The 21612-nt window shown below is 36.8% G+C and overlaps 2 protein-coding genes across 2 annotated transcripts in view; both read left to right on the top strand.

Moving 5' to 3' along the window:
* Positions 1-268: 268 nt before the first annotated feature.
* LOC121731021 (THAP domain-containing protein 2-like) lies at positions 269-5409 on the top strand. The gene is made up of 3 exons (XM_042120317.1): positions 269-448; positions 709-886; positions 4754-5409. The coding sequence occupies exons 1-3, from the start codon at positions 357-359 to the stop codon at positions 5000-5002; spliced, it is 519 nt and encodes a 172-aa protein (XP_041976251.1). The 5' UTR covers positions 269-356; the 3' UTR covers positions 5003-5409.
* Positions 5410-6205: 796 nt separating this feature from the next.
* Positions 6206-21612, top strand: part of LOC121730899 (serine-rich adhesin for platelets-like) — a 110529-nt gene continuing 95122 nt past the window's right edge. The window contains exon 1 of the mRNA XM_042120105.1: positions 6206-6553. Within this exon, the coding sequence (XP_041976039.1) occupies positions 6391-6553 (163 nt within the window). The 5' untranslated portion in view covers positions 6206-6390. The remainder of the gene's footprint in view (positions 6554-21612) is intronic.

The raw sequence follows: 21612 nt of genomic DNA on the forward strand, positions 1-21612 counted from the left end.
TTACTAAAACAACTGACTTGACTCGTTGACTTTACTGACTACTTTTTTAGACTTTTGCTAGACTTCCGACTTGACGATAATCTGGAAAAACGACTTTAAATTTTGTAAACTTTTTACGAAACATTTTTCTCCCGCCATATTGTACTTGATACTGGCCATGGTTAAAACTAAAAGCCGAGCGCCACAATAAGAAAAAAAGTCAGCTGTCAACTGTCAAGTCAATCTTGTTATGTTTACGAAGTGCAAGTTCTGTGGTGCAATTGTTTACCAAAAAGTTGTTAAATGTAGTTTCATTTTCACTTAAATTTAAGTGAATTATAAATTAAACTAGTTTATTTCGCAGCATAAATAAAGATATGGTGAAATGTGTTGTAGGATCGTGCAAAAACACATCAAATACTATTTATAAAAATAACCGGAATTATAAAGATGCGATTTCATTGCATCGGTAAATGAAAACTTTTCAAATTATACTAATTTCAACCATTACAACATGCGCATAGTTTATTCTTTACTTCTTTTTGTTTGTGGTAAATACTTCACCTCCCATATCCGGTAGGAGTATTAGTGTTCTGTGCCTCCCATTCCCAGCCACTTATTATGATCACTGTAAACTGTAAAGCATTTGTGTAAAGCATGTGTGCCCACAAGTAATTTTTTTGTTGAGCTGTGAATACAGTTTTGTTCTAAATTGTTGTTTACTTACAGATTTCCTACAGACGAAGTTAGGAAACGAGAATGGGAGATAGCTCTGAATTGTGAAGAACAGTCAGACAGTGCTGTGTGTTCTGAACATTTTGATGTTGGGGATTACTACTACACTAAGAGTGGTTTACGAAAATTAACAGCAGATGCTGTGCCCCGGATCAAACACAACAAAGTACATGTAAGTAAATAAATATGAATATTTTTCCTTCGATCGCAGATTCTTGGAAATACTATTGTATTCTATTTGTATTCTATTTAAGTCGCGATCACTCTTATGAGGCTTGAAGGAATAAAGGAGGAAATGTATGTATGGTTGTTTACATGGAATAAACTATAAAGATTAATAATTTTGCTATATTTTTGTGCAAGTTTTTTTATGCCAGTTCTTCTTGCCGTGTTTGTTTGTGTTTTATTCTTACTGTATTATTATAAAGCAGTAAATAAACAAAATGTTCAAATTCACACTTAAAATAAAAATAAATAAAATATGAAGTTGTCTGGTTTGCTCAATGATTTAACTGTAATATTACAATTTTAAGATGATTGTTTTCTTTTTTTTTTTTCTCCCCTTGGACATCTGCAATCGGCTAATTATAACCATAATCAGATATTATCTATTATTGAATTGGGTTTTATTTTAAGTAAGTCCAAGTTTGCTGTATTGGCCATTTTCGCCTTATCTTTTGTCAATATCCAGTATATTCCACTTTTTTAATCGTGATTTAGTATTACTAGTAATGAGAGCTCTTGCTAGTGTGTTCACATGTTCATATAACCTCTTTTTGTACTCGGTACTGTGTTGTTTAGCTTCCTCTTTGACACTTAAGATGTTAAGATGCTCGTGGATTTCTGTATTGCGTGTGAACCAAGGTGCATTGGTAATGGTCCTTAGGGCCTTGTTTTGAAATCTTTGTAGTATTTCAAGGTTCGAGTTACTTGCTGAGCCCCATAACTCTATTCCATAGGTCCAGATTGGTTTCACAATACTTTTATAAACTAGTATTTTATTGTGTACAGATAGCTGCGATGATTGTCCAATAAGCCAGTTAAGATAGCTGCAGATTTGCCTCGTTTTTCTTGGTTTTCAGGTGTGTGGTGGACCACACACCTGAAAACCAAGAAAAACGAGGACTTACCTGGAGGTAAGTCTCCTATCCAGAGTGAAGCCCAGATATTTGACGGTTGTCTTGTGTGGTAGGACATCTCCATCTAGTGTAACTGGCTTACAGTTTTCTTTACAGAGAGTAAAGGTAATGTGGGTAGATTTAGTGCTACTGGCCTTGATGCGCCACTTTTCCATCCATTTTTGTATTTTTCCTATGTGACCTTGCAGTATGTCTGAGGCTTTATTTGGGTTTTTATCACTCGCGAGGCAGGCTGTGTCATCTGCATATGTTGCTGTTTCTACGCCATCAGAAGTTCTCCCAACTTCAGCAGCAGCGAATCAGCAGTGAATAAGGAGTATAGGACTGGTCCAAGTACAGAGCCCTGGGGTACAGATGCTTCTATATTATATTGCTGATAGTTCTTCTTCAAACTTGACTTGGTATTTTCGATCCTGTAGGTAAGATCTTAGGATCATAAAAAGTGTATTAGATAGGATGCTTTTTAGTTTAAACAATAGTCCTTTGTGCCATACTTTGTCAAATGCTTGTTGTACATCCAAGAACACCGCTGAGCAATATTCTTTGTTTTCCAGGGTCTGCCTGATTTTATGGACTACACAATGACGTGGGAGAGTCATGCTTCGGCACGAATGGGCCGGCTCGACCGGAGAAATACCACGTCCTCACAGAAAATCGGCGTGAATCAGCGCTCGCGCTGTGTTTCGCCGAGTGAGTGAGTTTACCGGAGGCCCAATCCCCTACCCTATTCCCTTCCCTACCCTCCCCTATTCCCTTCCCTTCCCTTCCCATTCCTACCCTCCCCTATTACCCAATTCCCTCTTAAAAGGCCGGCAACGCATCTGCAGCTCTTCTGATGCTGCGAGTGTCCATGGGCGACGGAAGTTGCTTTCCATCAGGTGACCCGTTTGCTCGTTTGCCCCCTTATTTCATAAAAAAAAAAATTAACCTGTTCTATTGTGGAATGTCGAGGTCTGAAGCCAAATTGGTGATCTGGAATTGCTTTGTTCTCTTTGATTTCAGATTGAAGTCTTGTTAGTAACACCTTTTCAAATACTTTAGACAAGATGGGCAAGAGACTTATGGGTCGATAGGAGTTTGGTTGTGTTGGTGGCTTTCCAGGCTTCGGGATCATTTTTACTATGGATACCTTCCATATGCTTGGAAAATGAAGGACTCTCATTATACCATTAAATAGTATTGTTAAGAATACAATGGCTTTTCTGGGTAGTTTCTTCAAGATTTCTCCGGTTATCAAGTCATATCCAGGTGCTTTCTTATTTTGTAAGGTCTTAATAGTTCTTACTACTTCCGCTGGAGTCGTTGGTTTTATAGGAAGGCTTAGTTGTTGGTAACTGTTTATTACTTCATCAATTTCCTTCTCAAATTCAGCTGCAGAGGACTGATTTGGAGTAAATACACCTTTAAGATATTCTGCAAATGTGTTTGCTTTGTCGATGGGTTTCTGTGCCCATGTACCATGAGGTCGTCTTATTGGCGGAATATGTTCTAAAGGTTTTTTTTAGGTTTTTGGTCATTTTCCACAGGGAGTAATTACTATGTGCTGTCGCAGATAAATTGGTAAGTTTTTTCTTGAGTGATTCATCTTTTTTTTTTTTTTTTTTTTTTTTTCAGCGTCCTTAATTAATTCTCTCAATTGTCTTGCACATTTGTTTAGAGCAGTCTTGTCTTCCGACAGTCTGCTGAGATGCCATCTTCGCCTGATCCTCCGTTTTTCCTTTAGTTTAAGTCTGATATTTAAAGGAATATCATTGTTACGTTGTTTTGTGTTTATTTGAGGAGTAGCTTGCCAGGCAGCTTCTTGTATTTTATTTGTAATATAAAGCGCTGCTTTGTCTATGACTTCGTTTGTTTTTAGTTTAATTTTTACGTCAATTTCTTTATGTAATATATCTGCAAACTCATCCCAGTTAGTGTGTTTATTACATAAGGTAAGTGGTTGTTCTTTTTCCATAGGGACATTGCTGAATACACCGATGACTGCTGAATGATCCGACGACGTATCTAGACAAGATTCTAGTCTGATGTAGTGTTCTCCTATGCCCTTGGTTACGAAAAAGTCGAGGAGATCAGGAATTTTAGCTAGATCAGTTGGCCAGTAGCCTCCTACTGGTTCACCCGTTGAGAATGTTTTTAATTTTATAGCATCAACACACTTTTTGAGTTCTCGTCCTCTAGTCTAGAGGACGAGAACTCAAAACTAGCCTAGAGCCCCAATGTTTGTGCTTGCTGTTCCAGTCACCTCCGCTGATAAATCTTGCTCCAAGGGTTCTAAAGTATTCAGTGAACATTTCTTGTTTAATGTTATGTCGAGGTGGACAGTAAACTGAACTTATTTTTATGCTACCACCATGCTTCTCTTCAACAGTAACAGTGACAGCTTGTAGAAAGTTTTCCTGATATTTATTTTGTAGGTAATGTTTGATACTGTTTTTGATAACTACTGCAGCTCCAGCATGACATGTTCCATCGGGATGATTTGCAAAGTAAGTATTATATCCTTTAACGTTAGATTTTTGTTATCATTCATATGCGCTGTGACTTCTTTAAGTCATCTGATACGATATTTGTATGCTTTATCTTTTGATCATTTTTTACTATTTCGCTGTAGCGTGGTCTACCAGGGTATAAGTTATTTTCTTTATTGAAGCATTCTTCAAAAGGTGTGCTGGGGGTGGTTACTTTTATATTATGATTATAATTGAGTAGGTTATCTTGAGCATGTGGTTGTGCTTTTTTTGTGATGTGTCTGTCTTCCTTATGTTTAAGTGGGGTTTCTTTTTAGATGATTGTGGTCTTAAAATTGTAATATTACAGTTGAATCATTGAGCAAGCCACAGTCATTTAGTCACAAATGTAATACTATGTAAAAGCTAATTATCCATATTCATGTTTTTCAGCCTCACCAAACGAAGGGTCCAAAATTATCTGTGTCTTTGCCACCAAATATAAGACCAACCGACTCACAAGAAGTTGTGAAACTGAAGCACAGAGTGAGAGGATTGGAAGTTGTAGCGGCAAACAGAAAAAAGAAACTGAACCTGATGAGGCAAAGTAACAGAAGATTGAAGGATAAGTTAAAGAGGATGCAAGTAGTAATTCTAAATCTAATAAGGAAGGAAGGGAAGGATAATGGGACATCAATTTAAGCTTTATTATTTATTCTATATCAGGAATAAGTAGCTAAATATAATTTTTGTCATGATAGTACCTGGTACTTTTAGCTTATGATATTGATTCAATTTGTTTTTTAACCGACTTCCAAAAAGGAGAAGGTTATTAATAGGTATCAACAAGTGAGAAGTATAAAGACTGATTATTTAATTTATTAGAATATTATTTATGAAATACGAGTGTACATTAGGCATCTAAGGTAATATCATGAAGCTAATACAGAGGGTAATATTATGAGGCTATCTGTGTTCATAGATGATAGATATTAGCATAAATCTCTGTAGACAACTAGATAATAATGATTACATCATTAAAACTGAAAGTAAATTATAATATACTATAATTTTCAATAATGTTACAAAACTGTAATATAGGCAGTGACTGGTATGCAATATAATATAACAGTATTAAGTTAAATTAATATTAAATCAACATTTTCATTTATTTATTTACTTTTGGATATTATATTTTAATAATAACTAGGCTAGTAACCAAATAAATCACGAAATGAAGTAATTTGTTTATGATTTTTATTTGATCGCATGTCGCAGCTATCTGATTCTATCGGCTATTTGATTGAATGACTAGCGTGTTCATTGAGTGACAACTAGGCTGAATGTTAGTCGAACAATTATCACTCAACATTTAACTAGTACCTTGAGTGATTATTGTTCGGTCAACATAACATTTAACTATATATCTTTTGGTTGCAAAAAACGAGAACAAAATTTGTATGTTTGTGAGCTATGGTGCTACAAGCCAGACACGTAAACAAGTCAAACTTACAGATAGAACTCCTTAGTAAGTTAAGTAGTCTTCCTTAGTAGTACCATGTAATACATAAAACTTAACGTAATACTAGAACCGATTTCCATGCATCATAACTGTAACTACTTTGATATAATAGTCGAGCAGTTAAGATAATGTCCACAATAATTACGACTCTTGTACGGTACTCGGGCAATTTGGTTGACCGCAATACTTATCTCGCGTCTGGTGGTTTAGAAACGGGTGCAGCTGACTGTTCAGTATTATTATGCCTCTGATACGACCCTTATATCAATGGCATAAGAGTTATAGAAAGTCCAGTACAGCTGTTATTGTTTTGGAGCGTCCATTGAAGCCTTGCGCGCGCGCAGTGGGGATGGCCAATCGCGCCAGTACCTTCGCTTCAGCGACGAACGACGCGCGTGTTTATTGTGAGCGTACCCTCAAAACTCGTATTCCCAAACGTGTCCGTGCTATGCTAATCGTGTTATTGTGTGCTTTAAAATCGAACGTGGATTTATTTTAAAGGAAACACCGACGAAAATGTGACTGCTGACAGTTAAAATGGCCCCCGTTGACTCCAAATAGTTTTGTAATGTGCCCCAAAATGTGGGAGTTTGTAAGGATCACCTTGGTGTGTGTGTGTGCGTTGCTGCTGGTGCACCATGGATTTTGTGATGATGAGAGGTCCTCGGAGGTGCTGGACGACTCGAGGACGGAGGACCAGAGCGAGAAGACCTTCAGGGCTTCTATACCAGGTGGGCCTACTAGCAGCTTTGGATTTATGTATACTGTATAGGCAGTATAGGCCATGGCCCATGGCGTTTTAAAGCTGCCTTAGCGTCGTAGGATGGCGGCAGTGTTTGTACATAGGGACGGCATTCGGCAAAATAAAAGCTATATTCATAAAAAATATAAATCCGTCCCTATCTACTAGTGGCAGCTGTAAACAGCACCATCCGAGTACTGCAGAAAAAAAGTTCATCATTATCGTCTAGACCAAGGGTGGTCAACACAATATGCTTTATCTACATAAAGTGGGGCTGACTTTAGAATAACGTACTTAGCGCCCGATAGCCGCGCAAACTTACCTATATTTTTGCCGGGAGGACGCGGCAGCCACGGGCCCGGGCTGCGGCCCGGGGTAAAATTCTACTTCCGTATTTTGGCCCAAGTTTCGAAAAGGTTGGCCACCCTTGGTCTAGACTCTAGTGTTATCTTCATATCGAATTGAGATTTTTTTACTATCTAGCACTGCAAGATAGCGGCACTGTGTGACTTGAAATAACAAAGGACACTAATGATGATATTATGTACCTATAATTTAGAACATAATATCAAAAACATCGGTCATAAAAACAATACTTGTTTTTGTAGGAATTTCCAATACGCATACAGCTGGAGATAATAAACAAATCACAAAACATCTCACCTCAATGCCGAAAGGTGTTAACGGTTACCGTGGGATTCACTTCCACGAGAAGGTACAAAGTTCAAGAAAACCAAATCCATTCATTCTGTTAATGATAGGAAATTGAATAATAAACCGGTTTGTTGCATTAGGAAAGTTCTTCGGATGTTGTTGATGCTATTAAGTATTAACGTTATGTAAACTTTACAACATTGTAATATACAATAACAAAACATCATATTCAGCAAGATATTGAAATCGTAAGTTTCATCGTGCTTAGGTAAGATCGTTCGAAAGGTCAATAGTTTATTTGAAGTGTCTTTGGTTTTTCCTCATAATATTTCGTTGGACGCTACTTCTTGAGTAACAAGTGATTAGGGTGACTTAAAGTTATTATGGGTCACAACTCACAAAATAATTTCTTAATAACTTATAGATTTCGAAGTAAGAGATATTTTATGACAGAAAAATAATATTGCCTACTGGAAGGATTAACAAAAGACTAGCGTAAAATGATAGGCTAAGTAGGCGCCTACATGGGAAAATGCTATGCATCCCTGCGGATTGGCAACATCGACTGGAACATACAATGGGACTTCCCAGGCGCCGGGTCAACCTACTAAAACTCTTGATGTTCCACTCCGTGCTTATGGAACAATCGCTGAAACCGTGATAATAAAGTACATCATCAAAATAACACTTAAGAGGAGTCCACACCGCCGTTTTTCCAAACAAACGTTGTCCCCTGTTTCCTCCCTGGATAATGCCGGTAGAGTTATGATTATTAAAAAAGACAAGAACGTCCAAAAACCCAAAAAATGGCCAGATTTTCCTCTGTGTTCAAACACCCAGAAAACAAAACTGGCTAGAATATCCTAAAAAAAAAAAACATAGGAATACAGTTCAAGCCTTGCTTTAATTCTTAATGAAAAAAGTACTTAAATCGGTTAAGTTTTGGAGAAGGAATCAGCGGACAACAAATCGAAGATTTTCTGTTCTTTTATTAGAACTTTTGTCGTGTTGTCTCTATCGCGCTCTGCGGTGGGAGGCTTGAGATTGGTGAGATAGCAATACATTTTCAAATACCTATTTTCAATTTCTCTCACTCTTGGTGTATCCTCTTAAGAACAAGCTAGAAAGTGCAAGACTCTACCATCATGACTCCACCTAATATTATCGTCGTTAATGTCGTTATTCTACCATCAAAAACCATATTTAAGGCATTAAAATGCAAACATGGTTGTGACGGAGCTATTACATAAGGTGATTTGCATCTACTGTAGAAAGTAGATAGGGTCACGGGCTTATTCTCAAAACTTGTATGTTTAATTAACTGAATGTAGGTTGTTGATATCCGTTTTAATCTTGTTTTAATTTAATTAACTATTTCAAATGGATCTAATTCAGAGCGAGCGTTAATCACCAATCTATAATTAATTGACAGAATCAAGTTTTTAAATTAAGTTCTTAGAGATGTTGTTTAATCTATAGAAAGATAACAATATGCAAAACGATCTTTCTATAAATTCAACATCTTATATTCTTCTTCTATTTTCTATCATTAAACCAACCAGGTTTCCACCAATCCTTTACTCATATTAACAACTTTTACTCATAGTAAAAAGGCTTTGAATTCCTAAGTTTACCTAGGCTATATGTAACAACGACATTTATCTAAATAAATTGTAAGAAATTAGTAATGCCTGGAGGAGCTACTGGTCCATGAAGACGCTGATGAAGGGGGATTTACCTATCTCCCTGAAGCGAAGACTCGTCGACATGTGTATTCTGCCCGTCCTAACCTACGATGCATAAACTTGGTCATTGACCGATTTGAAAAAGTCCTAACTCGGGGTATGCCAAAGAGCGATGGAGCGCAGTATGTTAGGAGTTAAACTACATACTGCGCTCAAAAACGGGAATCAAGGACGTAGGAGTAAAGACGGCAAAATTGAAATGGGATTGGGCAGGACACGTAAGCCGCATCGTCACATCATCCCGACCGCTGGGCAAAGATCTCAACAGAGTGGGTACCGGAAGATGGACGCCGCCGACGTTGCCGGCCTAGAAAAAGATGGCGCGATGAGCGGGAAGTATACCAGCCAGGCTGGCCAGCGGTGGCATAGAAGCGAGCACAATGGAAGACCTTGAGGGAGGCCTTTGCCCAGCCGTGGGACAGCACAGGCTAGAAAAAAAATCAGTAATCACTCCAGCATTCCTAGTCCTTAATCTAGTGAAATTGAGTCTCAAATTGACCCGATTCTCAAACTATTTCCCTCATATAATCCATTTCAAAATTCCTGTCCCTTTTATCGCTACCTCTAGATCCACAATCACCTTTGCCATTGGTCGTTGGTTGTGTAACCCGACCTCAGTATATGTGAACATCGTTCGCGTGCACAATAAAATAAATACGCTTCCTAAGAAAGCGTATAAATATTTTTGTTTGCGTGAAAGGAAGTATTTTTTGCATGTGCAAGTAGCGGTATAAAGTTTATGTAATTTCTATTATTATAGAATAGAAAAAGACAGACTTTTTAGGTTGATTGAAAACCGATGCGGAAGAGTGGCGAAAAAGCGATACAACATGCTTATCCGATGTATTATTTTGCTTTATGATTATTGATTATGTTCCTGACTATGATGAAGAGGCTGCTCTTTTTTGTCAAACGTTTCAGTCAATAGATCTGTCGACTGCCAGAGTCATACATTTTTCGCGGTTCGCTGCGTCGGTTAGGTGTGCAAACAACCTACATGCAAATTCATAAAGGCTTTTGTAGCAAGGTACTCGTTGACTGTTTATTAGTAGCTAGTCTCTTTTAAGGTATAATCAAAATAACTAGGCGCAGAAAAGACAAAAAAATTGGCTTTAAAGTCCCAAAGTTTTTCTTTCTCTACATGAGAATGTATTTTGTAGAATCAAGATGCTGTAGCAATCATCAGGAAAAAACGTGCATCACCAAGTATAGTATCGTCAATATAAGTGACTAATTCATGTCTAAATGCTAGACAGAGTACCTATTGTTTTGTCATAAACATACTAATATATAATTATCTACAGTTACAATGTTACTTAATGTCATTAGTAAGTAATATCAGCCCGTTGTCGATTGAAGCCTGAGTAGGTGACAACAGTTAATATCGTTAGCAACATTCTATGATGATTTATAGGTTCTTGATACAACACGATTTTCTCCTTAAATCAACATTAATTATTCTAAATGAGAGTCTACTTCTTTCTGCTGCAATCTCTGCAATGTATAATGTATTATAATTTACTATTCATAATTCATTATAATCATCTAAAAAGCACATAGGAAAAAAAACAATTATTACTTACTTATTAGTTGTGACGTGGGAGAGCCATGCTTCGGCACGAATGGGCTGGCTCGACCGGAGAAATACCACGGGCTCACAGAAAACCGGCGTTAAACAGCGTTTGCGCTGTGTTTTGCTGAGTGAGTGAGTTTACCGGGGGCCCTATTTAATACCCTCTTAAAAGGCCGCCAACGCACCTGCAGCTAGTGTCCATGGGCGACGGAAGTTGCTTTCTATCAGGTGACCCCTTTGCTCGTTTGCCCCCTTATTTCATGAAAAAAAAACTTATTTTCAGAATTACAGCTGAATGCTGATGCGACTTTGAGATTTCTCAAAAGAAAAATAACTTAGGCACTTCTCTGTTAAGTAAAAGCGTTGTTATAGGTAGAGGCTAGAGCCCACAGAAAAGCGAAGTACTTTTCCTATTAATTTTGTATTTTCTCTAGTTTTGTCTTTACTGAATATATAATACTCCTCGTGTCGCAAGGTTTACTACTTACTACTCAGGCCTTAGACCCACGTACGTGCTGAGAATATCAAAGGAGCCATAACGTTAGTACCACATTATTAATAACGGTGCGTTACGCAAGTTCGCCAGTATGTTTGCGTCGTTTCGAAATAAGATTTCAGATAACATTAATATTACTCCAATTAGCGAAGTGAAAAGATCGTGTTCATCGCTTAATGTTGTAATTGCACATAAAAGCATTTTTGCCGGTCAGTAAAATATAAATACTAAGTAAGAAGCTTTGAAATTTCGTAAACCGGATCAATTTGAAGTAAATAATTAACAGGTACATTAAGTTGATGGGTTTCGACGGTTGAGACATGCTCAACTTTTTCAACGTAGCCACTAAATATTTTAAGGCATTGATGAAATGGCTGAATTTTAACTTTAGAAGACCTCCCATAAATAATTTATACAAACACGAGCTTTTGCCCGCGGCTTCACTCGCGTTAAGAAGTTTTATTATATACAAACTTTCATCCCCTATTTTAACCCCTTGGAGGTAGAATTGATCAAAATCCTTTCTTAGCGGATGTCTACGTCATAACATCTACCTGCATGCCAAATTTCAGCCTGATCGGTTCAGTGCTTTGGGCTGTGCGTTGATAGATCACCATGTCAGTCGTACGTTTTCCCATGTGTTAACAGGTTACCGGTCATCTGGTTGTAAGGCCGAACCGTGAAGGCACACCCTTGATAACTCCATGAAAATTTTGTGTATCAACTAACAAATTACACAACCACATATTATTAAAACTAATTCAGGGGTCTAAGCTAGACTTAAACGTAATAGGCAAACACACTTTCGAATCCACAATATTAAGGATTTTTATGAAGGCTGGCAGACTGCCATAGAATCTATGGAAGTTTCACCACATCTCCGGCAAAATAACCTCAAAATTTTCAACGATCGGTTGCAAAACAATCAATTACCTATTGTTAGGGTACTAGCCTTCGCACGTCAAAGAAATTCTGTCCGTCTGCCATTACATTGTGAAACATGGTCACCTTGTTCCATCTGCTTGATCGATAGTGATCAAGTACTTATGCTATTTAAAATACGCCCAGAATTTGAATATTTCGCCATATGATTGCGCTATCAAAGATTGTAGGTCCCTCAAAATCTTATCTGCATTTTAGCCATCTAAAGGTGCAAAAGCTAGAGAAAAAGTACCGGGTAATATTTAGAAGTAAAAACTATTTTTGGAACCGTCGTGTTCTTATTTTAGGATGGGTAAAATGGTTAAAACTCGCGTCCAAAAGTAATAGTTTATAAAAGAAATAAGTAAACTTTTTTTTTATTGTTGTATTGGTAATGCTATGTGTATGTAGGTTTTTAAAAAGCATAATGCCGCAAGTCTACAGAGCGTTTTGCTCCCTGCTACTAGCTAGGGCTTAGGTATATGGGGAATTAGTACCCCGGGCTAGCCTTCGAATGTAGTTCCGTGAAGAGCTCTGTTAGAGCAATGTGCTGGGAGAGCATCGGAAGTTGTTCGATAGAGTCCCGTGGCTCTCCCACATATCCTACCAATGTATCTTTTTGAAGATATTCCCTGCGTCAACAAAAAAAAAGGTTTTTAAAAAGCATGCACACAAAAAGCACAATTTCAGTAACAAATTTTAATGAGGATACTAGACGACGTCGGCAACTCCGTTGCGCCAGAATTTTGGTGCGGATTATCACGCGTGTACCGTGCATTTTTCCTGGTTTAGAAGTATCCTATGTCCTTTCCCGAGACTTAAAGTGTTTCCATACTTAGCAAAATCGGTTTAGCGGTTTGGGCGTGAAGAGCTAACAGAGAGACAGACATATTTTCACATTTTAATACTGTATAGTATAATATAGATTGCTTTAATTTGACTTGCATATAGCTACAACTCTGCTGTTTAATTTTTAGAGCTAGTTGGTGTTATGCAGCATATTTTTTGCATCATATCACTGTTTAATGTTTATATTCCACTTATCGGCCAACTGCACACGAGTTCGTTTCCGGCTTGCTGTGAATACTAAATGCTTTCTATACATGACATGCCAGAATCGATCGTGCGATTCTCTATTTACTGCATTATACGGCTTTGATTTTTGAGCTACTAAAAGAGCTGTTTGATAATAGTTCAATAAAGGGTAAACTCAAAAACTCTACCAAACGATTATTATAGAGATAAAGTTTTGTGTGATAACAAGAATGATGAGGTGTCTAATTTGAGGAAAATTATCTGGTTGTGTTATGTAATAATTATTGATTAATTTTTAGAGTAAATTAAAACGTAGAGCATAGCTCAGTCCAATTTCTGCATATATCTTTTTTGCAGACGATTGGACCAAGTTTTGTCTTTGTTCTTTGTAATTACAAAAGAAGTTATGAAAAAATGGTACATGCAACGCTCTATGTTTGCCGTCTCTTACTAGTTACTATAAATGGTTTTTACAATGTGTGAACCAGTCCTAACTATTTATATTGCAGTGTGAGCGCAGCCTAAGTCCGTGCGTGTAACAATGAGTCTGTGATTGAAAAGCCAGAGAAAACGCTCCCATACGATTGTGCCCATTGTGTGTAAACACCGCATGCCTGCGCATGCGCATACTCCGGCTACCGTGCATTGTGCACTTGTACTTACTATAGTTAGTAGGTATTTTTATATATACAGTACAGAAAAAAACTGTATGATAATAAACAAAATAATTTTTACAATGGAATAAGTATTTTCTATATTCCAGAGTTTATGACATAAGTACATAGATACTAGCTGTTTGACCGAGCTTTGCTCGGCATTCGATAAAACACGAATAAAATTACATTTTCTAAAAATGATTCCTAGCTAGATTGATTTATCGCCCCTGAAACCCCCTATATGCCTATTAAATTTCATGAGAATCGTTGGAGCCGATTCCAAGATTCCAATTATATATACATAAACAAGAATTGCTCGTTTAAAGATATGAGATTATAAGTAGGTAAGTTATGATGTTCATACATCGATGACTTACTTCAAACTTTAAGTGAATAATAATATAATATTATATATGTATATAGGTATGTAGTAGATCCTAACAACATAATATTATGAATAGTTATGATTCGATAGTACAAAAGACATCAACGAGATCCATTTTATTTTGAAAACAATTTCAGAGCATTTTTCATAAACATATTCGCCATTAATTTTATTGATTGACGAAGATTTTGACATTAACTCCATATTCTGTCAAACTATTCATTAAATTAAAATTAAGTGATAATTAAATGTCTTTAAGTGTGGCCGGTAATTTTTTGGGTAAAGTGGAGTAAAATATGAGAATGAAAGACGATAATGCACCCGTTTGATGCCAGCTGCAGCTGTAGTAATAATGGTAACCCGAAACATTGCGTTAGGTGTAACTCATACGTTCCGTTCACTAGTCAACCGCATTGCATCAGATTCTCAAACCGAGAACAGGGTTACTTGTAACCCGTGTTATTTAGTAACTAGATGACGCCCGTAACTCCGCCAAAAGTAGTTTTCGCGTCGAAACCGTACATTTTTCCAGGATAAAAATTATCCTATGTCCTTTTCCGGGACTCAAAGTATCTTCATACCTCAGCAAAATCAGTTCAGTGGATTGGGCTTCACAGACAGACACACTTTCGCATTTATCAGAGATATGGTGACCTCTGTTTATGTTCAAACGCAGGAAAAGGTCGTTGATTTTCGGCCATGTTGTTTACTTTGATAGATAGTTTTTTTTAGTGGAAATTGTCGTTTAGAAGCGTCTAGCTTTATTTTACCAATATTTTACTCTGGATAACGTTGGCTTATAGGACCAATCGGAGGTAAGAAAACTGAAAACTGTTTTAAAGTAAACAATAATTATTTAAACTTACTGAATTAATATTCCTAAAATAAAGTCACATTTTCAAAACCTAAATATGAATTACGACACGTCATGAAAAATTATAAAATATTTATGTACTTACTTCACATTTTAAATTCTTAGATACAATAGGTATACTACGTATTGCATTGCATAATATTACATGAAATAGCAAAATTATTGTTTCCTGTTCCACATGGCTGACTTTTGATATCATACTGTATACTTAATGTGACATACGATAAGCCTCAATAAGATTTTCTGTATATACCTAGGTACTAGGCATATTCCTCTGTATTCACGTAGTAACACGATCATTAGACCCAGTTTCATCAAGCAATGTTAAATAAATAATGGCTTGTTAAATCAGTTAATGGCCTGTTAGAGGTATCGAGCGTTCCACCATGCCCTAATGTCATGTTAAATCACCTAACACGATGTTAAATTTAATTCCTGCTATGGAGGTCCGTTAAATATTTAATAGGCTATATGAGTCAAAATAACAACTTTCAAAGACAATAATATGCAATATCAATAAAAGAATCTGTTTTGACTTTTGAGTCTTTCCGCCATGTTTCCGCTACGTCTTTATTATTCATTATTTTCATGGTTATGAATAATTATTTATTTTCACTTTGCCAAAAATTCAGCCCTCGGATTTTCCTTGACATTGCAAATATACTAACTTGTATCAAAATTACCAAACCGAAATATGTAAATAAAAATTTGTATTATGATTCATGTTTTCAGCTTTGACAGATAATAATTATTAACCTGGTAAATTAAGAAGAACTATTATAGCGTAACAAATGTATGCGAACAGTGATATTTTAATTTGGTCGCATTATCTACTATTATACTACTATGGAAGAAAGTGACACATTGCAGCAAACATGTCGTATTAATCTTGTACATTGCAATTTCGTCGCCTTTTAACAAGAATGAACGAATTGATAGTTGTTCACATAACATTGCATTTACTAATCCGCTGTTAAATTTTTACTGTGGGACATAAGAATTTTAACAGTCTGTTTAATTTTCTAAGCTCCGATAAGTAATGCCTCGTTAGGATTTAACAAACATAGGTTGGTGAAATTGGGTCATAATATGCTTAGCAATTAATCACCAAGAAAGATGTTTATTTCTACGTTATAGAAGACAAACTTACAGGTTGACAAAGGAAATCTTTCAGTGTTTCTATTTTGCATATTTTCTCTAGTGTGACTGGTCATGCTAAGCCTGCTAGAACTAACTAAAAGTAAAAGATTTATTGTAAAAAGTGTACAAGGTAATTTGCCTCCATTTTCTGTACCAAATTTAAGTATTTATTATAATTTTTCAGTGTCATTAACTAAAGTAATCGCCGAGTAATAAAACTTTCTGAAATAAAAGGAGTTTAAGCTTTCTTTCAATTTTATTGCTATCGGACCGAAACGGTACGGAACTGGCTACCTACTGCAGTAGGTAGCCAGTTCCGTACTTACTTCAGTATTATTTGATATACGATACTGGATTTGTTTCGCCGGATTTATTGTAGACGTAGACGGAGATGAATTCAATCTGCATTACAGACAGCAAAGTTAGAAATCAAAAATGTATGGGATTTGACATAACGAAGCCTAAGCACAATAGATATAACGACCAGTAGTTCGACTGCAAAGAGACGGACGGTATCATTCTGTCTACTCTGGCCTAAGTTACGTAGCAACTATTTTTTTATATGTAGCCTAAGGCTCGATGTACGACTACGAGTACAAAAAGTGTAACAAAACTAAGTGATAATACTTCAGAGTGTGTACGTGTTCCTTGTTGAGAGTTCACTGTGAAAGTAGCAGCGCTGAAAGACCAATTTTTTTCACTTGTATGGGCAAGCGCCCCAGCGTCACGAGTTTCCCCATACAAAAGTGAAAAAAATTTGCTTTTTCAGCGCTGCTACCTTCACAGTGAACTCTCTACAAGGAACACGTACACACCCTAAAGTATTATCACTTAGTTTTGTTACACCCTGTATAAGTCCGCGTTAACGAGCGGTTTGGCTACACCGTCGTCACATATTTCGTGAATTGTGATTGTTGCTCGCTCGTTCAAATATAACTACCTAAATCTATCCGAAGTGGATTTTATCTATTCAAAAACGATGCTGATCGGTTGACATTTTTTTACCCCCGACAAAGAAGAGGTGTGTTATAAGTTAAGCGTGTCAGTCTGTCTGCGTGTATATGTCTGTCCATCGCATCGTATCACCTAAACAGATGGACCGAATTAGGTCTAGTTTTCTTTGTTTGAATCCTAAAACGATCGAGAGTGTTCTTAGCAATTGATAATTATTATCATCAGGTTTTTAGTCTAATTAATTTATTATTTAGGTATTCTATTAAAAATAAATATCCGTTTATTATTATTTTTGTTATTTATTATTATAGAAGGTTTCCGTTATACAGCCTGGCTCTGTCGCACTGGACCGAGGTCGACGAGTTTTGTCTTCACTAATACTCACATTAATATTCCTACTAATTTTTATTATCTGTATTGATTTTGATTGGAATTTCGTATTTATCAAGAATTTTGGTAGCATCAAAGACAAACGTGTTGCAAGCTACATCATTTATCTATGTATCTTTTTCCTCTTTTACTTAATTATAATTGTGAATAATTATCTTTAATGCATTAGGTACGTTTTAGGCTCCGTTTTTCTATTTCTATCTTCCACAGTCCACTTTTTTTTTCTTTCTCTTTCTTTTTGTATCTATAATGAGATACACTTAACCTGTATGAAACTTAATAATAAACATAATTTTAAATCCTAATTGAATCTGTGATCAAAATAAAGAGTTAGAAAATTTTAAATTTAACATTTTATATAATGTTTAATTGTACTTCGATTCGCTAACATGGACTTATACTTATATAATGTGTTAGGTGACTGACTGTATAATAATCACGTTAAATGTCGATCCTTGATAGATCGAAACGCGACCTTGCGATCCTCGCCATAGTGGGCGAACGAACTTGGCGCACCTGCTCGCATGTGATTCAAGAGTATGTAATAGTTAATACTATTAGCATGTGATATGTCCTTATTGTTATTACATAAAAGGTCGTAGTCAAGGCAAACACTATACATTTTCCAATTATTAGAGACCGGTAAAATTAAGTACACACTAAATATTCATTAAACACTTTTTTTATGAAATAAGGGGGCAAACGAGCAAACGGGTCACCTGAGGGAAAGCAAGTACCGTCGCCCATGGACACTCGCAACATCACCAGAGCTGCAGGTTGTCGGCCTTTTAAGAGGGAATAGGGGAGGGTAAGAAAGGAAAAAGAGAAGGGTAGGGAAGGGAATAGGGTAGGGGATTATGCATCCGGTAAACTCACTCACTCGGCGAAACACAGCGCAAGCACAGTTGCATACTTTGTTGCGACTGTGGACTGTCATAATAGTAAGACCTTACTATCTAAATTTTTTTATATATAAAATAATAATATATTATTATATAAAATTAATATAATATGTAATTGAACTTTACTAGCATTCATAATATATGTGTAATTTTACTCTTATGTGAGAGTCTCTACTTTACTTACGTAAAGACTAGAGACCATGACTCTACTCACACTTGGATCTAAGAAACTACTTTTTCAAACCATAGACTATAAAGCAGGGGTTCCCAAACTTATTTTATGTTTAAGACTAAATTATGTTTTAGCGCCCCCATTGTTCCAATTTAAGATGCATCCAGATGAAAGAAATCACCCCCAGCCTCTACCAACGCCCCCATTTTTTTTTCAGGGTCTCACACCGCTCCCCTTTAGACCTTCAGCGCCCACAAGGGGGCGTTATCGCCCACTTTGGGAAAGGCTGCTATAAAGTATACACCGTGAAATTTAGTATATAGGGCGTTTCGGGGGCGATAAATCGATCTAGCTAGGAATATTTTTTAGAAAATGTCATTTTATTCGTGTTTTATCGAATACCGAGCAAAGCTCGGCCAAATAGCTAGTATTATTTATTGGCGCAAATCAATTTGATTTATAAAGCTCAGTATGAAGCTTTATCAATCAAATTGAATTGAAAATGACACATAATAATGTTAAATGTAGAGCTACACAACATTCCTCAAAATGACGTATCAATTTATTATTATTATCTATTAAACACTTATGTACATATTATGCATTAATTTGAGCATTTTAACATTTTCTCAACACGTTTCTAAGCTGTAAAAATTCCTTAAACGGCATCTTGCTCTACTCTTCAGTAAGCAAAGGAAAAACAATATACATAACATGTGGGTACATAATATGAAAACGAAATGCGTAATTTCGTTTACCAGTATCTGAGGTGACCTCCAAAGTCCATCGCACCACGTCCAAAACGCAAATATTGCTTTTGTAAACATAATATCGTCATGTGTTTTTGACCTTCGCGTCGTTGGTCCATTTGAGAAATATTTTTCGCTGCTGGACTAAGATTTTACTTCCCAAATGAGATGTAATGAAAAAGAAGCAATATGGAAATACTTTTAGAGAGCCCAAAACTGCAGTATCACATCACGTAAAACTTGACTCTGTGTTGCAAATGTGTTTTCAAGAAGAAGGTTGATGCAAAATTCCGTTAAGTACGGATATTTTGAGCAGAAAAAATATTGTTCTCTACAAAAATACTCTATACGGTCTAAAGACAACTATTTTTTGTTATAACGTCTTTAATATTATAAGTATTTGCATTATATTATATATAATATGTAACATATTACTAATTTCCGGAGAAATACCACGTCCTCACATGTACGTGGGAGACCCATGCTTCGGCACGAATGGGCCGGCTCGACCGGAGAAATACCACGTCCTCACAGAAAACCGGCGTCAAACAGCGCTTGCGCTGTGTTTCGCCGAGTGAGTGAGTTTACCGGAGGCCCAATCCCCTACCCTATTTCCTTCCATACCCTCCCCTATTCCCTTCCCTTCCCTTCCCTACCCTCTCATATTTCCCTATTCCCTATTAAAAAGCCGGCAACGCACCTGCAGCTCTTCTGATGCTGCGAGTGTCTATGGGCGACGGAAGTTGCTTTCCATCAGGTGACCCGTTTGCTCGTTTGCCCCCTTATATCATAAAAAAAAACTGTATTGTGTGATATAGTTTAAACATTTTATTTTACCTCAAAACTTTTAAAACATTTTCTTGTAGTGTTTATAAGAGCAAGAATCACGATTATTAACATTTCTCGCGTGCAATAATTATAATGTTGTGAAATATTCAACCTAAGGTTTTTGCCTCGGAATACCTCCAAAATTATTGAACGAGTTTGGACGTGGAATGCTGAATTTTTTTGCTTTTTTGTTGAAATACAGGTAAAGTTGCAAAAGTAATACAGTAATTTGTAACTGTTAAGAGTTTTTATTTATGAGATAACTTAAGAAAAAATTAAACTACTAAAATAAATTACAAAAAATCTTATAAAATTACAAAAACCTATCGCAAAATCCATACTAATATTATAAATGCGAAAGTGTATATCTGTTTGTTCTTCACGCCCAAACCCATGAACCGATTTGGATGAAAATTGGTATGCAGAATGGAAATAATTTGAGACTCGAGAAAGGATATAGGATAGTATTATCCCGGAAAAATGTACGATAATCAGTCGAAAAACAATTATTATTGTCGGCGCAACGGATTTGCTAGTGGGTAATAAAAACGTACAGAAATGCTGCCTACTCCGCTGCGGAACATTATAAAATGCGCGTATAATCTACAGCTTCATAATATTATGATTGTGTCAAAACAAAATTTCCATTAACTTCTCGAATCTTCATATTGCTAAACGATTTTAACCTTTACGCCGCCCTACAAAAGGCCCGAGCCCTCCGATCGTAGTTCGAAGGTCGAATTTTAAACTCTGCCCACAGTAACTTGCATTCTTGTCGATCGTTAAGTTGTTAATATTGACAACGTTAACAGATTAAGGTCGAAACAGGAAAACTGTTTGTCATTCGTTAATTTATGAGTCTGTTAGAAGATAACCAAGACTTACTTACTTACTACGATGGCTCAGCGACTCAAAGTGGATCTTGGCCTCCGACACGAGTTTGCGCCACTTGTCGCGGTCTTGCGCAGTTTCTTGCCACTCTGTGACTTGAAGATCGCGCAGGTCCGACTCCACGACATCTAGCCACCGGTACCGTGGACGGCCGACAGGTCGTCGCCCGATCGGACGTCCAAGAAACGCCATTTTAGTGGCGCGATCCTCCCCCATTCTTGCAACGTGACCGAGCCATCGAAGTCGCTGGGATTTTGTTACGCCAATAATATTGGGCTCGGCCATGAGGTCTTCAACTTCAGCGTTGGTTCGGATTCTAGTTCCTCCATCTTCTGTCTTCACCGGGCCCAAGATCTTGCGGAGGATTTTTCTTTCAGCTACCAGTAATTTATTCTCTTCATCGAGTGTAAGCGTCCAGGTCTCGCATCCGTACATAAGTATTGGCCTTATTACAGACTTGTAAATGGCGATCTTAATTTTTCTACTTCGGAGATTGGACACTAACACTCCGTGAAGTGCCGCGCTGCATCGTAAGGTGTTTTGGATGCGGGTGTTTATTTCCTCCTGTCTCGTGTTGGTGTCGGTAATGGTGTAGCCTTAGTATTTAAATTTGTCCGTCCCTTTATAAGAAATCCCTCTCACATTCAGGTCTTCTAGTTTTGTGCGCGTGTTTTTATAGCGTT

Source organism: Aricia agestis, chromosome 10, assembly GCF_905147365.1.
Source record: "Aricia agestis chromosome 10, ilAriAges1.1, whole genome shotgun sequence".
NCBI classification, from domain to species: Eukaryota; Metazoa; Arthropoda; class Insecta; order Lepidoptera; family Lycaenidae; genus Aricia; species Aricia agestis.

Coding starts and splice junctions, on each gene's coding strand:
- LOC121731021 (XM_042120317.1), top strand. CDS start 357: ATGGTGAAATGTGTTGTAGGATCGTGCAAAAACACATCAAATACTATT. Junction 449..708: donor GATGCGATTTCATTGCATCG/GTAAATGAAAAC, acceptor GTTTACTTACAG/ATTTCCTACAGACGAAGTTA. Junction 887..4,753: donor TCAAACACAACAAAGTACAT/GTAAGTAAATAA, acceptor CATGTTTTTCAG/CCTCACCAAACGAAGGGTCC.